Source organism: Syngnathus floridae, chromosome 20, assembly GCF_059516105.1.
Source record: "Syngnathus floridae isolate MCC-2025c chromosome 20, RoL_Sflo_1.0, whole genome shotgun sequence".
Taxonomy (NCBI): Eukaryota; Metazoa; Chordata; class Actinopteri; order Syngnathiformes; family Syngnathidae; genus Syngnathus; species Syngnathus floridae.
In genome coordinates this window covers 2429510-2446945 of record NC_142432.1, presented here as the reverse complement: position 1 = coordinate 2446945, position 17436 = coordinate 2429510, and the positions used below count along the sequence as shown (strand labels likewise).

General features: G+C 40.9%; 1 protein-coding gene across 4 annotated transcripts in view; it reads right to left on the bottom strand.

The window, feature by feature from the left end:
• myripb (myosin VIIA and Rab interacting protein b) overlaps positions 1-17436 on the bottom strand; it is a 39666-nt gene that overhangs the window by 17964 nt on the left and 4266 nt on the right. For all 4 annotated transcript variants that reach the window (XM_088363471.1, XM_088363470.1, XM_088363469.1 and 1 more), the window contains one exon: positions 5326-5547. In XM_088363471.1, the coding sequence (XP_088219597.1) occupies positions 5326-5547 (222 nt within the window). The remainder of the gene's footprint in view (positions 1-5325; positions 5548-17436) is intronic.

The window sequence follows — 17436 nt, the reverse complement described above, 5'->3', positions numbered from 1 at the left end:
AACCGGTGGCAAGATGAGGAATATATTCACATATGGATTTGCATGAACTTTATTGAGAATTAAAATAATGTGAACTGTCTCTCCAATGAGGGGCAGGTAAACTACATTCTTAAGGATGACAAATATTACTCCAATATTTTGTGCACATAAAGGCCAACACAAAGTAAAAAAAAAAACATTAGTATGTATGTAAGCCCACCATCATAAGGCCATAGTATTCAAAAATACACACTCCACTCTATCTGATTGACGGAAAGGGACAAGCATATTGGGAGATGGCCAGCACAGAGTTGCTCATCCCAGGAGACCCAAGACTTAATGCACACTTAATAACATCACATTCCTTTAAACTTAATGAGTTCAAACAGCTCTCATCACTCAAGCGGAAAATCACAACGAAACACAGCCTGGCCTCTCTGCAGCAAAGCCTCATTTGAAATGCTGCAAAACTGGAGAGGAGGTGCAATGAGACAAAAAGCCCAGAGCGATGCACAAGCCTGCATGTTGGCGAGAGAAATGACTGTGTGCAAACCATCTGCGGTATAGAAAAAAAAATCTGCATATTGTTTTAATTGGAGGACATTTCAAATAGTCCGAGACTGAGCTGTGTAAGTACAACACTGTGTGGCAAAATTACTGGGACGCATAAATGGATAACCCGTCAGTCTTAACACATTTGTCCCATCATATTTTTTCTACCTCAGGCCTCAGCATATATGGATATAATGGAAAGCAATATACTTCTCTCTCATGAGAGCGGAATTTCAAGTAGATGCGGGAAGAACATTTAATGAGTATGAAAATTGCCGCCAGTTGTTCCGACAATGATTTGCTGGTGTGAAATAGAATTCGACACTTTTCTGTCACAAAATTATTTGATAAATGTAAAGAAATAAATCACAGAATCAGAACGTATTGATGTTAAATCTTTCGGGAATAACTGCATTTATCTATAAAAATGAGGATCCACCTGATTGATGTGCCAATCACATGACTATCATCTCATTGAAATTCTGCAAGCTTACCAAAGAATCAGACACAGCTCACATCATTATGCCTTCCCCTACACATGATGAAATTCATCTTTAGGCAGTCAAGCCCAGATCAAACAATGCCGGGAGCCAAGGATTTATCGGGCTAAACCACAATGATTAGCTTTTTAATCCAATGATTTTTTTTTGTCCACAATTGATGCCTGCAAAGAGAGAAAATAAAAAGATTTATACTTTCCAAAGAAGTAGCCTTTGTAATTATGACATTAAGTGACATTACGAGTGGTCCATTTAAAAGCCATCATTTGTTCTAATTTCCATTAGCAAGCTGTGGATGAGGATAAGCTCCCCCACAAGAAGGCCAAGAGGTGCAACCATCCATCTGCCCGATTCAAGACTCCACTTGAAAGAGCGTAGCCTTCAAAAGCAACATAAACTGTCTGAAAAGGAGGTCTTTTGATGTTGGCTGGAATTGGTTAGAAGAAGGTTATTCCATCAAACGGTGGCTTTCTCAACAGCAGTTTCAATTTCCTAAAACATGCTATTTAAAAGTGCTGGATCCAATATAACCCAATTTGGTTAAACGAAAAGTGGTCCAACCTTCTACTTGGGTCAATTTGACCGCACTTCCACCCCACCAGTTTCCTTGCCAGGCCATGGCAGACAGGTTCTCTCTCCAATCCCTTCGTTTTTGCTTCTGTTCTGACTCACGAGTCATTTTTTAAAGCTCTTTAAGAATCATGAGATTTCCAATCACTTGCTCGAGTACTGCCAGCCACAAAATAAGCCGGATCACGCGGAGCGTGCTGGTCAGTTTCCAAGGATCATCAACTGATAAGAGGCAAGGCTGCACACAATGAGACATCAAAAGAAAATCAGCAAAATGACGGCTGGTATTTAGACCTGGCAAAATTCACACACCCACGAGGAGCAAGCAGCCTCTTTGTGTTGTGAGTCCATGCCCACTTGTTTACCTGGACAGCAGTAATTTATCAACTTGGTCGCCTATCGTGGAGCACAGGGGGGGCTCACAGCGAGGAGCTCTGACAAAGCAGGAATCGACACAAACTCTCATTGAAACACAAAAAGGACAAAGAAGGATCGCTCGGAAGTTGACAGCCAATTAACTTTGACGAACGCCTTTCACACTGCACACCGGTTATGTTTCGATAAATCAGAGGTTTTAGTGGAAGCTAAACGGCCTGGATTGTCTGGACTTAAATCTTCAGGATGTGCATGTGCATATATACCAGATACTTCCATGACCTCCATTATTTGCTTGCTTTTCCCCTCCAACTATGTAAATAGCCTTAGAGTAAAAACACAAGGCAAGCAAGCGATGGGACAGAGAGACACAGACGTGTAAATTATTAAAGTTAAGACGTGGGCAGCGCCGGCTTTGTGGTGCTGTAGGGCACATTCCGAGTCTTGCTTGCTGGCGCTGATAAAAATACTCCCTGAAGGATGGCCAAAAAAAGACCATCCCACCTCTCGTAGCTGCAGGTGATAGTCTGGAGGCAACCAGAGAGTTCACACAGGGTTCAAGAAGAAACAACAACTTGCAGGAGAACCCTTCCGAGATGCTTCACTATATAATGCAACATACAAGCAGGTGGAAAAAAAAAATAGACAGGGAATATTTGAACATTAGCTAAAGGGCTTTATGTTTTGTCTGAATCATTCATTCAGACAAAAGCCAATTAAAAATTAATACTTGTTTTTGGTTGGATGCTGTACTAGTTTGTAGAAGATTCGAACAAGACAAAGTAACAAAAAATGATGTCGCAATGTTAGTTGGAAGAGCAACCTCCAAGTGGTGCACAGTATCGTTACAAGATACGGGCCAATATAAATTCTGTGTGTGTACAGAAAATGATATGCTGACATTGAAATAAATTCTATAATCTCCTCACAGACAGGCTTGTAATTATGAAATTGAAGGAAGAGTTTTGATGCAAAGTGTATTACACTTGTGCATGTATACACACGTGCACACTGACACATGGGGCATGTATCATTTCATTATTTTATGGCCTTAAGAAGAGATATATATCCAGGCTCTCAGTCATCCTTTTCAATAGATTAAGGATGAATGCGACCGCTCTAAATGTCAATGTGTAAAAAAAAGGCAGGAAGACGATTCAAAATAGAAATTCAAAGAACCACAAATGCCAGCAGAGGGAAAAAAAGAAAAGAACTGAGAATTGAAGATGTTTTTCATCAATTTGTTGCTAATTAGGACAGACTCTACAAACACGTCCTTCCCTATCCTGCTGCCCTTACATCCTCTCGACCTCTGGCACTCATCATCCGCTCTTTCCTTTTAACAGTTCCCCGGCTGCTTGTCGCTTGGGGCCTAAACGGAAAGTGGGGGGGTGAGATGGTGGAGTCTTCATATTCCACGAAAAAAAAAAAAATTCCGGCTAGTGTATGCTGCTGCTAATGGTGGCTGTGACATGACGGGGTCTTAATTGCTCCAGTCTGAAAACAGGCGTCCGTGCCTGCTCAAGAGCAGAAATTCACGCCTGACACTCTCCATGTTCTATTTTTACCATCTGCAGCACCCCAAGCTCCATTAGTGGTCAGAACAACACTAAACCCAATCAATATTTTCCGCTTTCTGCTTAAGCGTCTCATTAAAACAATTAAATTCAATTGATTTGTGAAGTGTGCATGTGTCTTAAGATTGATTGACCATGTCAGAAAAGTTCCAGGACTGGTCATAAATAGATGAATGTTATTTTCAGGACCTGTTAGATGATTGCCCGACCACAACGCTCACCTTGAATGATCAAAAATAATCCATACTCATAGCAGTCCTGCAAATTTCCTGACACACCTCGTACTAATGAGCATGGAGGCAACCTCACCATCCGAGACCGTGTCTGTGAGCTCTGATTACAACTCGCCTGTTCTGGAGGGATCGGGCTTGTGCGACTGAGAATAATAACGGACAGCCGGGGAACGCGAGCGAGCGAGCGAGAGAGAAAGCGAGAGAGAGACCATTTGGCCTGTTCTATTGGGAATTGGATTTACATTTGGATTCTGCATGCAAATTGCAGAGCGATAAATGGGGATTTGGTATGGAGGGCATGATTTTTAAAGATACAGATCATATTTTTTTATAGCAATGAAATATAGCAAATCCTGGGGCAACAAAACACGTTAACATTTTGTGTAATAGTTATCCACAAATATGTGCTTCCTCTCTCATAATTGCACACTAAATGCTTTTTTTCCCCCCATCACTTATCAACAAGTGAAACGTAATTCCGTCATCTCTCAAGTGTGCTAATATGCCAGGAGAAATATATTCTCAAGCCTATAACTCATGTCCTAGCTGTAAATCATCGTTTCCGATGACACACCACCACCCGGAGAGAGTAATTCATGCTAAGAGCGGATTTAAGGCTGCTTAATGCGCTAATGATAAGTGCTGCGTTTACATGATGCTGGTCGATTGCGCTGTTGTGACATCTGCGACGAGTCTAAACCCCTAATGAGAACATTTATGAACCCCTGCGAACCGATATAGCCGTGTGTGAAACCTTGCCCACCTCATTCAAATGCCCCCCCCATTTTTTTTCTTCTACTCCGACATCTCCCATTTAACAGCGCAATGGCAGAAAAGCTATCTCAGTACCCTGCAAAAATCAATAAAAGTCAAAAAGAGGCAGTGTCAGGGGATGGAAGGAGAAAATAAGGCCAAGTGGAGGGGGCAAGATTGTCAAAGCCATGCACTTCCCCAATTTGACATCTGCTTTGAAGTATTAAAGATGACTGGCATGCAACATTATGCAGCATTTGAATATCTTGTGGCTGCCTTTCATTTCCCAATTGTCACACAAATTCCTCTGCTCTGATGCAACAGTATTTCCAACACCTCTCCTTGCCAATGGAAAAACCCTATTCATCCCATGAGTAGAGCGAGGGGGGGGGGGACTAACACCCAAAGGCATTTGGGCGCAGAACAGACAGAGAAACACATACGCCTTGTAAATATTAGCCATCTTTCAAGTAAATGTTGGCTGTTTACAGAAATGTGAACGAAATTTATTTTGCCCCCTCCCCCCTCCCAAATCTCCTATACCTGTGCAACTAAGGCTGCTAAAAAAGAGGAACTCATTCAATTAAATAACAGTTGGATCCCAATAAAAGTCACACTGCAAATAATAACAATAAAAAAAAGCAAGTCCCTAATGTGCGACTTTCCATCTCTCCTTTAATCATCCCTCTTCCCTTTCATAATTGCCTCCAGTCTCCACTCACCCAATTCCATTCTCTCATTCACCCCCTTTTTTTTTTTTTTTCCCGCCCATGCGTACGAACCAACCTGCCCTTCTGGCACGCCGAGCACAGCCAGGCTTTGTCCTTCTTGTTGTACGTGCAGCAGGTCTTGCACACGTTGTACTGGCAGTCCAGGCACTCGCGTTTGGGGTTGAGCAGGAAGGTGAAGGGCACGCAGCAGCGGATGCAGCAGTGCTCGTTGAAACGGTGCTGCTTGGAGAGGATGGAGCATCTGCTGCCTTCCTCCGCCAGCTCCTGCTTCATCTCGCTGGAGCCGGGCGAGCAAGAGAGAGAGAGAGAGAGAAAATGAGAGACAGAAAGGGGAGGGGGGGTGAAGGGAGGAGAGCATCTGGTCAAGTGGTGGAATATGACGAACGATGTGGAATCATCAGCGGCACTATAGTGGGGTGCGGTGGCGGTTCATAGGATTTAACCAGCTTGTCACTCTTTCTACTCAGATTCTGTGTAACCATGGTTGACATTCTTCTTTTGGAAGACCCTGTCAAGCTGCATCAGTCTGTGCACCTCCTTGAACCTCTTCATCTACAAACTATAGAATGATCCGCCTCAATTGAGGCATAGCCAGCATGAGAGCGATGATATTGAAAATGCTGCTTTGAAGGACACTTGCACAAAGCAGCCTGGAATGAAAAGCTTATTTTCCGAGTGTTTAGCAGCTTTAGAAAAAGTGCACCATCTTTTTGACACTAATGAACTGCGGCTGACATAAATACCGACAATTGAAATGACACATTTGAGTTTTTCCTTTCAGTGCGATGTACCAAAGTTGACATTTATTTCCCAAACCGTTCGTTAATCACCGAGCTTGACTGTCATAAATATATTGGATGGAAGGGTGAAAGTGAGTTGAGCAAACAGCATTTATCGAAGATGTAAAACCATTACGCTGTTAACGAAAGGGAATGTTAAGTGTGTGTCGTTGTGCTGCTGCTGCTGCCGCAACAGTCAATAAATTATAAACAGCCTCAACAGCCTCCGCCCCCGACGCGCTGATTGCTTTTCTTCCGCATCATTAGCTGCGGAATGCTAATAAGATGAGCAAAGTCAGCAGGTGTGTGACTGATATTGATGCATGTATCAGATGACACCAATGTATACTTGGTAGCATCCAGATGCAATAAAATACATCAGCATACGTCCACAATCATTCAAGGACAAGGGCTTGTCCTTCCTAGCATCCCTTTGCATCAGTGTTCCTCCGTGTCCGCTTCTCATAGTGAATAAAATCCCACCACAGGGTCACTCTAAGTACTCGCAACCAGAATCAACATCTGTGCAGTTCAAAATACTCATAAAAGGTGATTAAAGCAGAGATTGAGCTTTAAATGGACAAAGTGAAGTTGCTGCAGATTTCCATTGTCGAGCGTGAACTTTGTACTTTGGATTAAAAGCTAACATGTCCATTAAAGCCCCAGGAGCATGAAAGTTTAAAGGGCTCGAGTGGCGAGCTTAGTTTGACCTTTAGGTTGTTCAGCTGGATAGTTTTCCCCTGCTTTATTTGATTTGATTTGTTCTGCGACTCAAGTGAATGCACGTCCAATTCGCTGTCCGTGGTGCTGAAGTCAAAGACAGAATTAGAGTCAACTTGTAAGCAACAATTTGCTTTGCTTTATATGATTTGATTTGTTCTGCGACTCGAGTGAATTGCACGTTAGGGTACATGTTCGCTGTCCGTGGTGCTGAAATCAAATTCACTTGTCACTTGGGCATTCCTTCCATTTTGAGCACCATTCTCATGCTAGAATAACAAAAACTAGAAACTAAACTGGTAATTTGAGTAATCCATAATTTCCACAAGGCAGTACAGCCCAATTCTGCTCAATACTGTGATTTTGTTGTACAAATTGTGGTCAACAAGAACAATTTGTGTCGAATTAAAGCAAGCGGTATTGGAGCGGGATGCAGACAGCTTAACACAAATGTGATTTCTCAATCTCATTTTCTATAAAGCATGCCCTGTGGTTGTTTCTCTTCTGTCAATATCTGTGATAGCAATCTATTAGGAAGGTTATTTCTATCTCCTTTACAGCTCATGTGATTGTATATTATAAACACAGGCTGGCTTGGAGGTAAAGGTGGTCAAATTTATTAGTAGGCTCAGACAGCATTAAGCAAATTTTACATTTTCATTTTATAGGGTCATTAGCTTTGACTGGGAGCATTTTTCCTGAGGCTTATAGCCACCATTTTTATTTTTACACTGCAGTCACCATTAAAAAGAAAACATAAAAATAACCAACAACAATGAAAATAGCAACGGACTCAGACAACTTCTCTGTGGCACTCCACCAATTTACATAAAAAAAGACAATTTTCTGGTTGTCAGATAGCTATTGGGCTATACTTCAACTTTATCTTTTTTTCAATTGAGGATTTCAAGTTATGGTTTAGAAAAATGATTTGCAATTAAACACAATATAAGTTCATGTTGAGGAGCATTTGGAAAATACAAATATTATGTACTCTCCACTTGAGTGATTCCCTTGTTTAGGCTGGAAAAAACTGCCTCAATTTATTACTCTAATTACATCAGACGTCTTGGAAAAGAAAAAGCTAAAATTCCACTAGTATGAAATATGAAGCAAAAAGCACTGCATTGGAGAAACATCATCCATCAGTCAGCGCACCCGGCTGCCACCAAACTAATCAGTAATTGTAGATATGAAAAAAACATTTGACACTTTGATTAAAATAATTGAATACATTCCAGAATCCTAAATTGATGATCAGAAAAGTCAGATCTCTTTATCCAAGCCTCCAATTGTTTATTATGAAATGTTATCATGGAGAAGTTTGAGTGCCATAGAGCTTTGAGTATGTCTACTGTGTGTTTCAATTTGATCTTGGGTGTACACACACTTCTTTGAGGAGTCTGATTGAAAAGAAAAAAAAGAACTTGGCAATTGTGAATTGATCGCGTGCTCTCTCCGAGAGCCTAACGGAGCAATTTCGAAATGTTGCTTTGATTTCCAGAGAGCGCCTGCTCCAAAAGCACCGACGCTTTCTTGTTGTTCTTGCGCAGAGAGTCATATAATGAAAATACCCTAAAGAGGCTCCAAATGAGAAGCTTCTTAAGTGCTCAATCCATTTCAATAGCATATTCATGCTGCCTTTCTAAGTGCTTTTTTTTTAATGAATGCTGGAAAGGATTAAACAAAATAAATAAAAATAATTACCAAGGCGGTTTTATGAGACCAGATGCCGAGGTCGGGACTATACCAGTCTATCCTTGTACAATCATTTCCTACAAAATGGAGTATAGCCAGCCCAGTAAAACGGTTCAGGAGTTTACAATCAATCCTTGACCACGTGTGTACAATGCGCTGCAGCCTTTCGTCAAAAGTGGGTCAGTTGACTAGGAAGTGGCACAAATACAAATGATGTCTGCAAGCTTAGAGCAGCCAGAAAAGTCATTACAAATCTGTTTGATCTTGATAACGATATTTTTTTTCTTTGTTCTTTATATCATTGTTACCCAAGGCATCCGATTCCACTGTGCATAAAGAATTAATGATAAGGAAACATGCTCAACAGAAAAGGCAATACAAGAAATTAGAGCAGAGAATTAAAAAAAGTATTAGCAAGAATGTCTAGAATGGAATCGGGTCACAACGCCGATGCATTCGCTTCCTCAATGTGGACTGTCTCTAACCTTGAGCTTAAAAACAAAGTGTGCTGAAAGCAAATGTGGTAAATGTCTACAATATGCATAATTAATCATTCATTTGTCTTTGTTGACCGGCACTGACTGCATAAATGAAGTGCTCCTATTTGATAGCGCCTTATGTTTTCCATTTTTTCGCCTTGTTTCTTGCATGTCTCCTGCCCTACTTTCTTAACTATATTAACAATCAAATACTGACATGAGATGTCACCAAAACATTATCAAGATAAGAGAAAATAATGATGAGAAATTATGTGTGTCGAATGTATTTAATATAAGCTGGAGGCTATCGGATTTCTTTTTTTAATAACAACACTCAAAACAGCAGCCAAGAGCCCCGAGGTTACTAATGGGCCAGGGCTCATTAAGACATATGAAGTCCAAAAAAAAGTTTCAACTCCAACTTTAGCACGGAATGCTTTAATTGGCTTCTACGCCTGAAACATATAAAACACATTTATCAAATGGCTACATTATTTTACTAGAGCTGTCCAGGTTACTCGATTAATATTATTTACTTGTTTTTAACCACTAAACAATACCAAACAAGGATGAATGGGGAAAAAATGGTTTTGGAATACTAGACTTGTAATACGTATTTATAGTCTGTACACCATTTTTGTTCTTTACTACAGTAAATGTATTCTCTAAATTCTAGCCCAAAATGAGCCCTCACATTGAGAAACAATTCTAATCAAATGTGTGTGCCTGCTGATAAGGTTTTCCAATCAGAGCGGCCCGCCTGGCATCGGAGTTATGCAACGGGAAAAATGAGCGATAAGGAGCCGGAAGAAAATAATGTGCAGTCTCAGCAAGGTGAAGGGATTATATTTTGCAATCGGATAATAATGTTTTGACCCTCAAATTACTTGGGAGAGAACCGGCTCCCAATTCAATTTGCCCATCTCGTCTGTGTGATGGGGTGCACTCATTTCGCCGAATGGAAAAATGGACAAATCCGTGGGATTTAGATATGACTGGCGGAAAATTTGGGGATCTAAAAGATTTGAGCATTGCAGACGTGCTTATTCCCACAATGAAGAAAGCTTTTAAGATTTCAATCCATCAATATAGACAAACCTTTCCAGCGATGTCATCATAACGACATTAGCTTCCCAACTCCGTGTTCAAAAGGTGCACAGTGAGCTGCGGGCTACAAGTGGATGTGATGCGGTATATTAAAAGGAGGCCTGCGATAGCCGCCAGGGAACACCAGGCTATTTCTGTGGCAGCCAAGAAGAAGACATCACAAATGTGCAACGTTCACAGAATACCTGAGTGAGTAAGATTTGCTGCAATGTACGGTTGCACCAAATAGTGGAAGCTCCAAAATTGGATAAATCCACATTCTATGTTAATAATAGTGATATTCTCATCATGTCTTCAGGCACTTGAACCCCATGACCATGAAATGGCTTCAATCTTATTCCAGCAGCTTTCTTACAAAGCTGTGCAGTGAAGTTCAAGTGTCCTCTGATAACCCAAATAGAACCACTCTTGGGTTCATTCACCACGCACGAGGTAGTATCCGAGCAACTTCCTCCGCAGGGAGTCCTTTCAGAACATTACTAAACCCTGCAAGGGTCGCATGTGGATAAAAGCTCTCCTGCTCAATGGGCGACTTCTCTGAAATAATACAACACAAAAAAATAGCAGCCGACGAAGAGCTACAGTGCAATTTATTCACCATTTTGTCGCTCGACTCGAAGCCGTCTGTGAAACCAAGACATCCAAGGCCGGTCACCTCGTCAGTAAGTCATTTTAACGAAGCATCCGACGCCTCGACGGCGACGCGCTCACTCATCCGGCCGACATCATTGCCGACCTGGCGTTGACTCATTGTCAAAATGTGATGAAATGCGTCAAATCCAAAGTTGGCATGAGGCGTTAAAGGCTGGGAATGGAAATGAACTGTGGCCTGAGTTTACTTATGCAGTTCATTTTAATTCATTGGGGCAAAATGAAGGTTTTTATGGCATTGTTGAGCCACAATCTTTTATGTGGTGATAACTCCTAGTTAGAGTGGGATGTTTTTACCTTCATGATTAACAAGGAGTCCAAATCCGCAGAATTGCACAGATACGGTGTGAGCTTGCTCCTCACACATACTTTCACACACGTCTTATGAATGAGCCCGGATTCTGGCATGAAAAGAGACTTGGCAGCTCTGAAGATGGAATTCCTGCCGGCGAGGCTGCGTGTTTACTTCCCCAACAGAGAGAGCGGCAACCTTCACAACCTCGACTCTTAACCTTACAGACAGCTTCCGTGGCAGTCGTTTATCTCGTCATCGGAATGCCATGCTGACATTCGAGATGATGCAGCGAGAATGCATTCTTTTTATTCACATTATTTAAAAGCTATATAAGAAGTGAATTGGGAAATGTGCCGTTTGAAAAGACACAATGATGCGTTGTATGCTTGTACGCGCATTTCGCGTGTCGGCACTTAGCCGAAATGAAAACGCAAAGGGAGCACTCACACTGGAGCTTATTAAACAAATCCTTATCTAGATGTTAATCCCTTTATCGGGCTTTGCCGCAGAGCAGTGATACTTTGGACTGCAAACATTAAGCTGGTGAAAACACCAATTTCTTTTCTTTATGTAAAGTTGCTGAAACTTTCAATGCAAACAATTGTCAGCTACAAAAAAGGTGGAAGATGGAGATTTTTTTCTTAAAAACAGCACGTTGCTATTGCGCAAGATGTTTTCCATGATTGCCTCGTGTACCTTAAGTATCATTACGGTGTCTCCATTTGAGAAAACATCTTTAATCATCTGATGCTATTCTGCAATTAAAGGAAACGGAACATGGTCCATCACGTAAAGAGGGAAGACGTTTTAATGGTTGAAGCTCCCTGAAGTTGCACGGATTTATCGAGTGCAATTTTTATCAATCATATATTCCGAAGTGAAACTAAGGGAGAGAACAAAAGGGTAAAAACAGCAATCTGCACCTTACGATATGTTTGTATATTTTAAGTACAGAGCTCAATAAATGTCTTGTAGGAACTAAACAGAAAAAAAAAAGCTTATGATTCATAATTTATCAACTTTATGTCTCAGCTTTGTGCACAAACCTCAAGGCACTGCCAGAAGTAGACATGATGTTGTGCACTGCCTATTTTGCATATATTCTAATATTTAACATCATTTTTCCCTTTCCAAATAGGACACAAATAGATTGCATTTAAGTGTACCTAATGAAACGACTGTAGGAGAGTAGCACTGCAGTTATCTAATTCATTGGAGCATATGATTTCTGCCAGTGAAGGGCAAGTAGATAAGGAGTTCTTCTGGTGTTCCATTATGCTGCTGTGGCCCGTCATATCAAACAGAAGTACAGACAGGCAATTTAAATCTGACCAAGCCATTGAGCACATCACTGGATTATTGTTTAATCAGTAGGAATAGAAAGCAAGCTAATTGCGGTTCCCCTGACCACTTCTCCTCCACAAAGCATGTTGCTTATCTCCAGCGGTAAATAAAGTGCACTTATATAGCGCTTTATCTTCACCCTATATGGTGCCCACAGCGCTTTTACAAAGCCTCACATTCTAATCCAACTCCCATAACACTAAACAGATGCCACAAAGATCAAAATCTTCTATAAATGCGGCATCAAATGTTTTCACTGTGTAAAGCTGTTAATATTTACCAGTGAATTGAAAAAAATGAATGGGTGCAATTATATTGAAGTCCACAGGAGGGCATTAAAATCATTAAATAGCATTTAGGTGAGTACAAAGCTCTACTGGACTCATTTAATTTCGCATTAAATTCTTGTTGTGACTAACAAAGGGGAATTCAGATGTGTAAATTAGATTGTGTCAAAAATATCATAAATAATAATAATTAGAAATGCCTTTCACCTATTTCTTGACTTTCACCATTTTTTTAAATGTAACAGGCCATAATAAAGATCATCATAAAGGATTTAAAGGGTGTTGGCCGTAGTCCAGTCACACATCATGCACATCCTGGGCAACAGTGCTCCCTATGGGTGCTTGCACAGAATTTCCCAAACTGGAGCCAGCTGGGAGAAAGAAAATGCATTTACAGGTTCATCTGAGGGCATAAAGGAGAACTCACAAGCTTGTTTTACTACAAGGACCAACATTTGACGACACTACTGCACACATTCATTATGGCTGAATGAGTTTGTCAGCTGTGGCTGTAGGAAAATAAATCATATTTTGACACCAAATATCACTGCTTCCTTTGCTTTAAACTAATTTGCAGACACTTTGTAATCCCATGACAACCATTTGAAATTTTAAAGGAAAAAGACTTGTCAATATTTAAGTAAGCATCTCATAACCTGGCGCACACAACCAGCATAAGTCACGATTGCAATTTAAGATGAATGATATTTTTGCTTAAAGAACCACGAGAAGTCAAAAGTTGCTGTCTCGGAATTTCACCACTGCTGTCTTTCACCTGACCACAGCTGCAGATGGAGAGCTTGGCGGGCATTCAATGTCGGACTCAAAATTGAAGATAGACTTAAATATTTATCTTGCATGTGTGTAACACATCTGCAAAAAAAGTAAGGGATTATACGGAAACTATTCAACTGAAAATGTGTGTCAAGCGGTATGCATTAAAAAAAAAGACACTAGAAAGGAATGGAAAGAGGACATTGCGACAAAGATGTTGCAGGAAGAGAAAGGATCAGGTATCGCGAACGAATCCAAAAGGCAAGCACAAGCAAAACCGCAACTGTCTGTTTGGAGCAGAGTCATCACCATACTTTGGCCCGAGTTTCAAATGGTCCGCTTGTCTGACTCAGCGAATAAGTGGAGGATCACCGCTGCAGCGTGGAGCGCCACCGTCCTGGCACTGCTCCTGACACCAGTGGATTGAAAGGAAGAAGAAAACCAAAGAGGGGAGAGTCGTTATGTCGGTGGATTTTTTGACAGCACGTATTTTGTCTTTCGGCTCCGAAACACATGCACCATCCATCATAGTGACTTCCCTGAGGACGTAATGACTCATCAGCCATATTTGATATAATATCTCAAAGTCCTTTTCGAAATCACACAGGGAGGGTTGAATGGTGCACTCAAAGCATACACATCTCCTTTAAGATGTTTGATATCAAATGCTCCAAGGTTAGGATGCAAACACGTTTACAAAGCATCAATCGGATTAGGATGTCTTTGCCTCTACTTTGGCGATCAGAGCATCTTGAGTGCCATCATCGGCAAACTCCCACGAGAAGGATTCTCTGACAATTTATTCAGATAGCTGCACAATCCAAACAGATTCGGTTCAACCGAAACATAGATGCTACGAGATCTTTGTTGTAGGGCTGTGAATAGTTTTAGAATCGATTAATCGGATACAGTGAGTGTATCACAAAACTACCCCCCCCCATTTCATTGTTGAGTCATAAAAATAAGTCAATAATAATAAAACATCACACAAAAGGGATTACCCAGACAACAAATAGGCCCTGAAAACCAGAATCCACTCAAAAGTGGAGGCTCAAAAGCAGAAATGACACATTCACTGCTAGAAAAAGAGATGAATGGGGCACCATCTCTCTGCAGCGAGCGGCTATTTCCCTCCGACTAAAAACAGCACTTGACATTTGGCCAGCGGCGGAAGTAATCACCGCAGACCTGAACAAATAGAAAGGTAACATCTCAGACCATCTCTCAGGGGCCTCGAGGAGATAACACCCTGTTGGCAGAGATGCATCCCTGTTATTCCAGAGAAGTAGCCGTGCTACTTTGTTTGGAGACAAAGTAACTGTTGAGACATCTATTGGCTCTATATATCCAATAAGGAAAGCTCAAAGTGTGTGTGAGCCACCAGGGGGATTATTTTTCACCATCTCACCAGCCAAGCTAAGCAGCGCAGCAACACTGCTGATTCGTCACAGTCAAAAAGTCCGAACGGTCCTCCCTCACATATCATAAACCACTTTGTGGCTAAGGAAACATTTCACAAGAGGAGGCGTCTTAAAGAAACAGTGCTTGGATTTGTTTTGCATTATTTCATCACATCTTAATTGATAGAAAAAAAATGATAAATTGTATTTTCCCCCACAAACACAAAGACTGACTATAAAACTTAATGCTTGCTAAATAATAAGGACAGATGGCCACCCATGTCAGAAATATCTCCAACTATCATCAAGACTTCTAATTTTAGGTAGCCTTGATTTATGTGAACCACTACAGAATGATGTTTGGGAGATTAAATAATCGAGATTTAACACGGTTAGTGATAAGGAATACATAAGGCCAATTCATGAGTGTGTGTCTGCGCACAGTATGCGCAAGCATGCCCACTTATAGTAACTGCTGTGGTCTTGGCAGCTTTATTCCCATTAGCTAATTAACTTTAATTATATTAAACATCATCAAGTAGGAGCCCTATCGAATGCTAATTAGAAATCTCGCAGTCTGAGGCGACTGTAGCGTCGATCTCAGTCAGCCCTGAGAAATTAAAGCTCACCCTTCCGTGGAGGCTTTTTTTTTTCTTTTATTGTGAGCAGGTTGCATCATCAAGTCACTGTCCTCAACCACTTTTCTCTGTATATCATTTACATGTTTTGACCTTTCCATTCACCAGTAAGCTACATCCTGTATCAAAAAGGAGAGGCTGACTATTTAAGATTTAGTGGCGAAAAGTCACACCGCTACAGAAGCACAAGGGCGGTTGTAATTTCATCAAATCGATAAGGATAAACATCAAACGGATATAGCGGGGACATCTCAAGATGAAATAATCCCACACGCACGCACAATGACGTCATGCACGTCCACTTTAAACCCTAACCGCATGAACATGACTCAGACAAATAACCCGGACCAGAACAGCAGCTAATCCCCGCTAATGGAATACTGTAAGTAGCTGCTCACAACTAAAAAAATATATATAAAAAAAAGGCTGGGACTGCATGAAAGAACATAGAGTCTATGTACATAGATGGTCGTGATTCACCACAAAGAATGTTTGCGTGCTTAAATAGTTATTTAATCACATTTGACTTTGTGTCATATGTCTCAACCAAAATATTTTATTGTCAGACTGGAAAAGAACAACCCTGGCATCTGGGAATAGCACTGACACAATCTTATCATTTTTTCTCAAATGTATCATTCTAATTATGATCACTTGACACTCTAATTAAAATATTTCCCTTGCATGCATTACACCACAAAGGAAATGCACATAAAATCCCATTTTTTAAAGCTGCCACCAAATTAAGATGAAAAGCTCGCAACATTGATAGTGAATCGTGGAAAGGAATTCAAATTACGGCCCATATATCATGATAAGCATACTTATAAAGATAATGTTTATCGGGCAATGCGGTGGGCCTAGTGGTTAGTGCATCTGCCTCGCAGTGATGAGGTTCTCAACCCCAGGTTCCTGTGGGAAGTTCGAATGCCGTCCCCGTGATTATGTGTAGACCTTCTCGACTATTTCTACCAATAATGATTTTGCAGTCTTTGGGAACGCTGTTTGCTAACCAATCCCACGTCCTGCTGCCCCATAATGAGCTTTGCCAAGTGGATGCCTGAGGCGGCAAAAGGTCAGAGGTTGAGCTGCTCAGGCTCTCTAATTGGCACAATGACACTTTAGCAGCCCGGCCACCGAGGTGATTAGAATTAGTAACGGCAAAAGGACCAAGAAAATTAAATAAACATCGCATTCAAGTGATGCGCACTTGAGCAGTTAAAATAATCACAAAGCAGAGTAATGGAGGAAATCTATGAATAGCAAGAAAGTAAGTAGGGAGGGAGTTAGGGTGGGATGTGGGTTGACTAAAAACACTAATAATTATATCCATGGCAACCAAAGTCAATAAAACCTAAAGGCGGTCGTAACACATCACATAAGTTAGCTTTTATTTTGCTAATTATTTTGATGTACATTCTTGTGGCACAAATAAATTAGAACCTAGCGACAAAGCCTTTGCGAAGGAAGAATTTCCGGGAAAAGCCTTCCAAAGTTCATTTCATCTTATAAGTTATTCAGCAGTGGGTTGTCTTCATATAATAAAACGATATTTACAATACATATTCATTACGACTCAGTATTTATGGAACAAGGGCTAGTGTAAGCCAAAAGTTTCATTTCTTATAATGCCGCACGGGGGAAATAAAATGGAGCATTAAAGCCCTGGCTGAGGCTTATTTACTTTTCCATGAATCCTTCAACTGGGTAATTGACAACTCTGCAGGGCTGACTTTATTCAGGCAAGAAAAGCAAATATCAACCACGCACGGCGAAGAGAAGCCTAGAGGGAGCGAAATACCTGCTGAAACACTCAGGAGCATATGGGAGCAGTCAAGCAGCTTTTATAAAATACGTCTGTTCATGTAGCGTTGCAATTTTGCTTCCTTTTACAATATTACAAGGTGAAGTCCCTTTGATTTGAGAAAACGCTGTGAATTCATCTAGCAAATAAAAGGAGCGTATTTTGGGCCATCAGTCGTGACAGTGTGGGA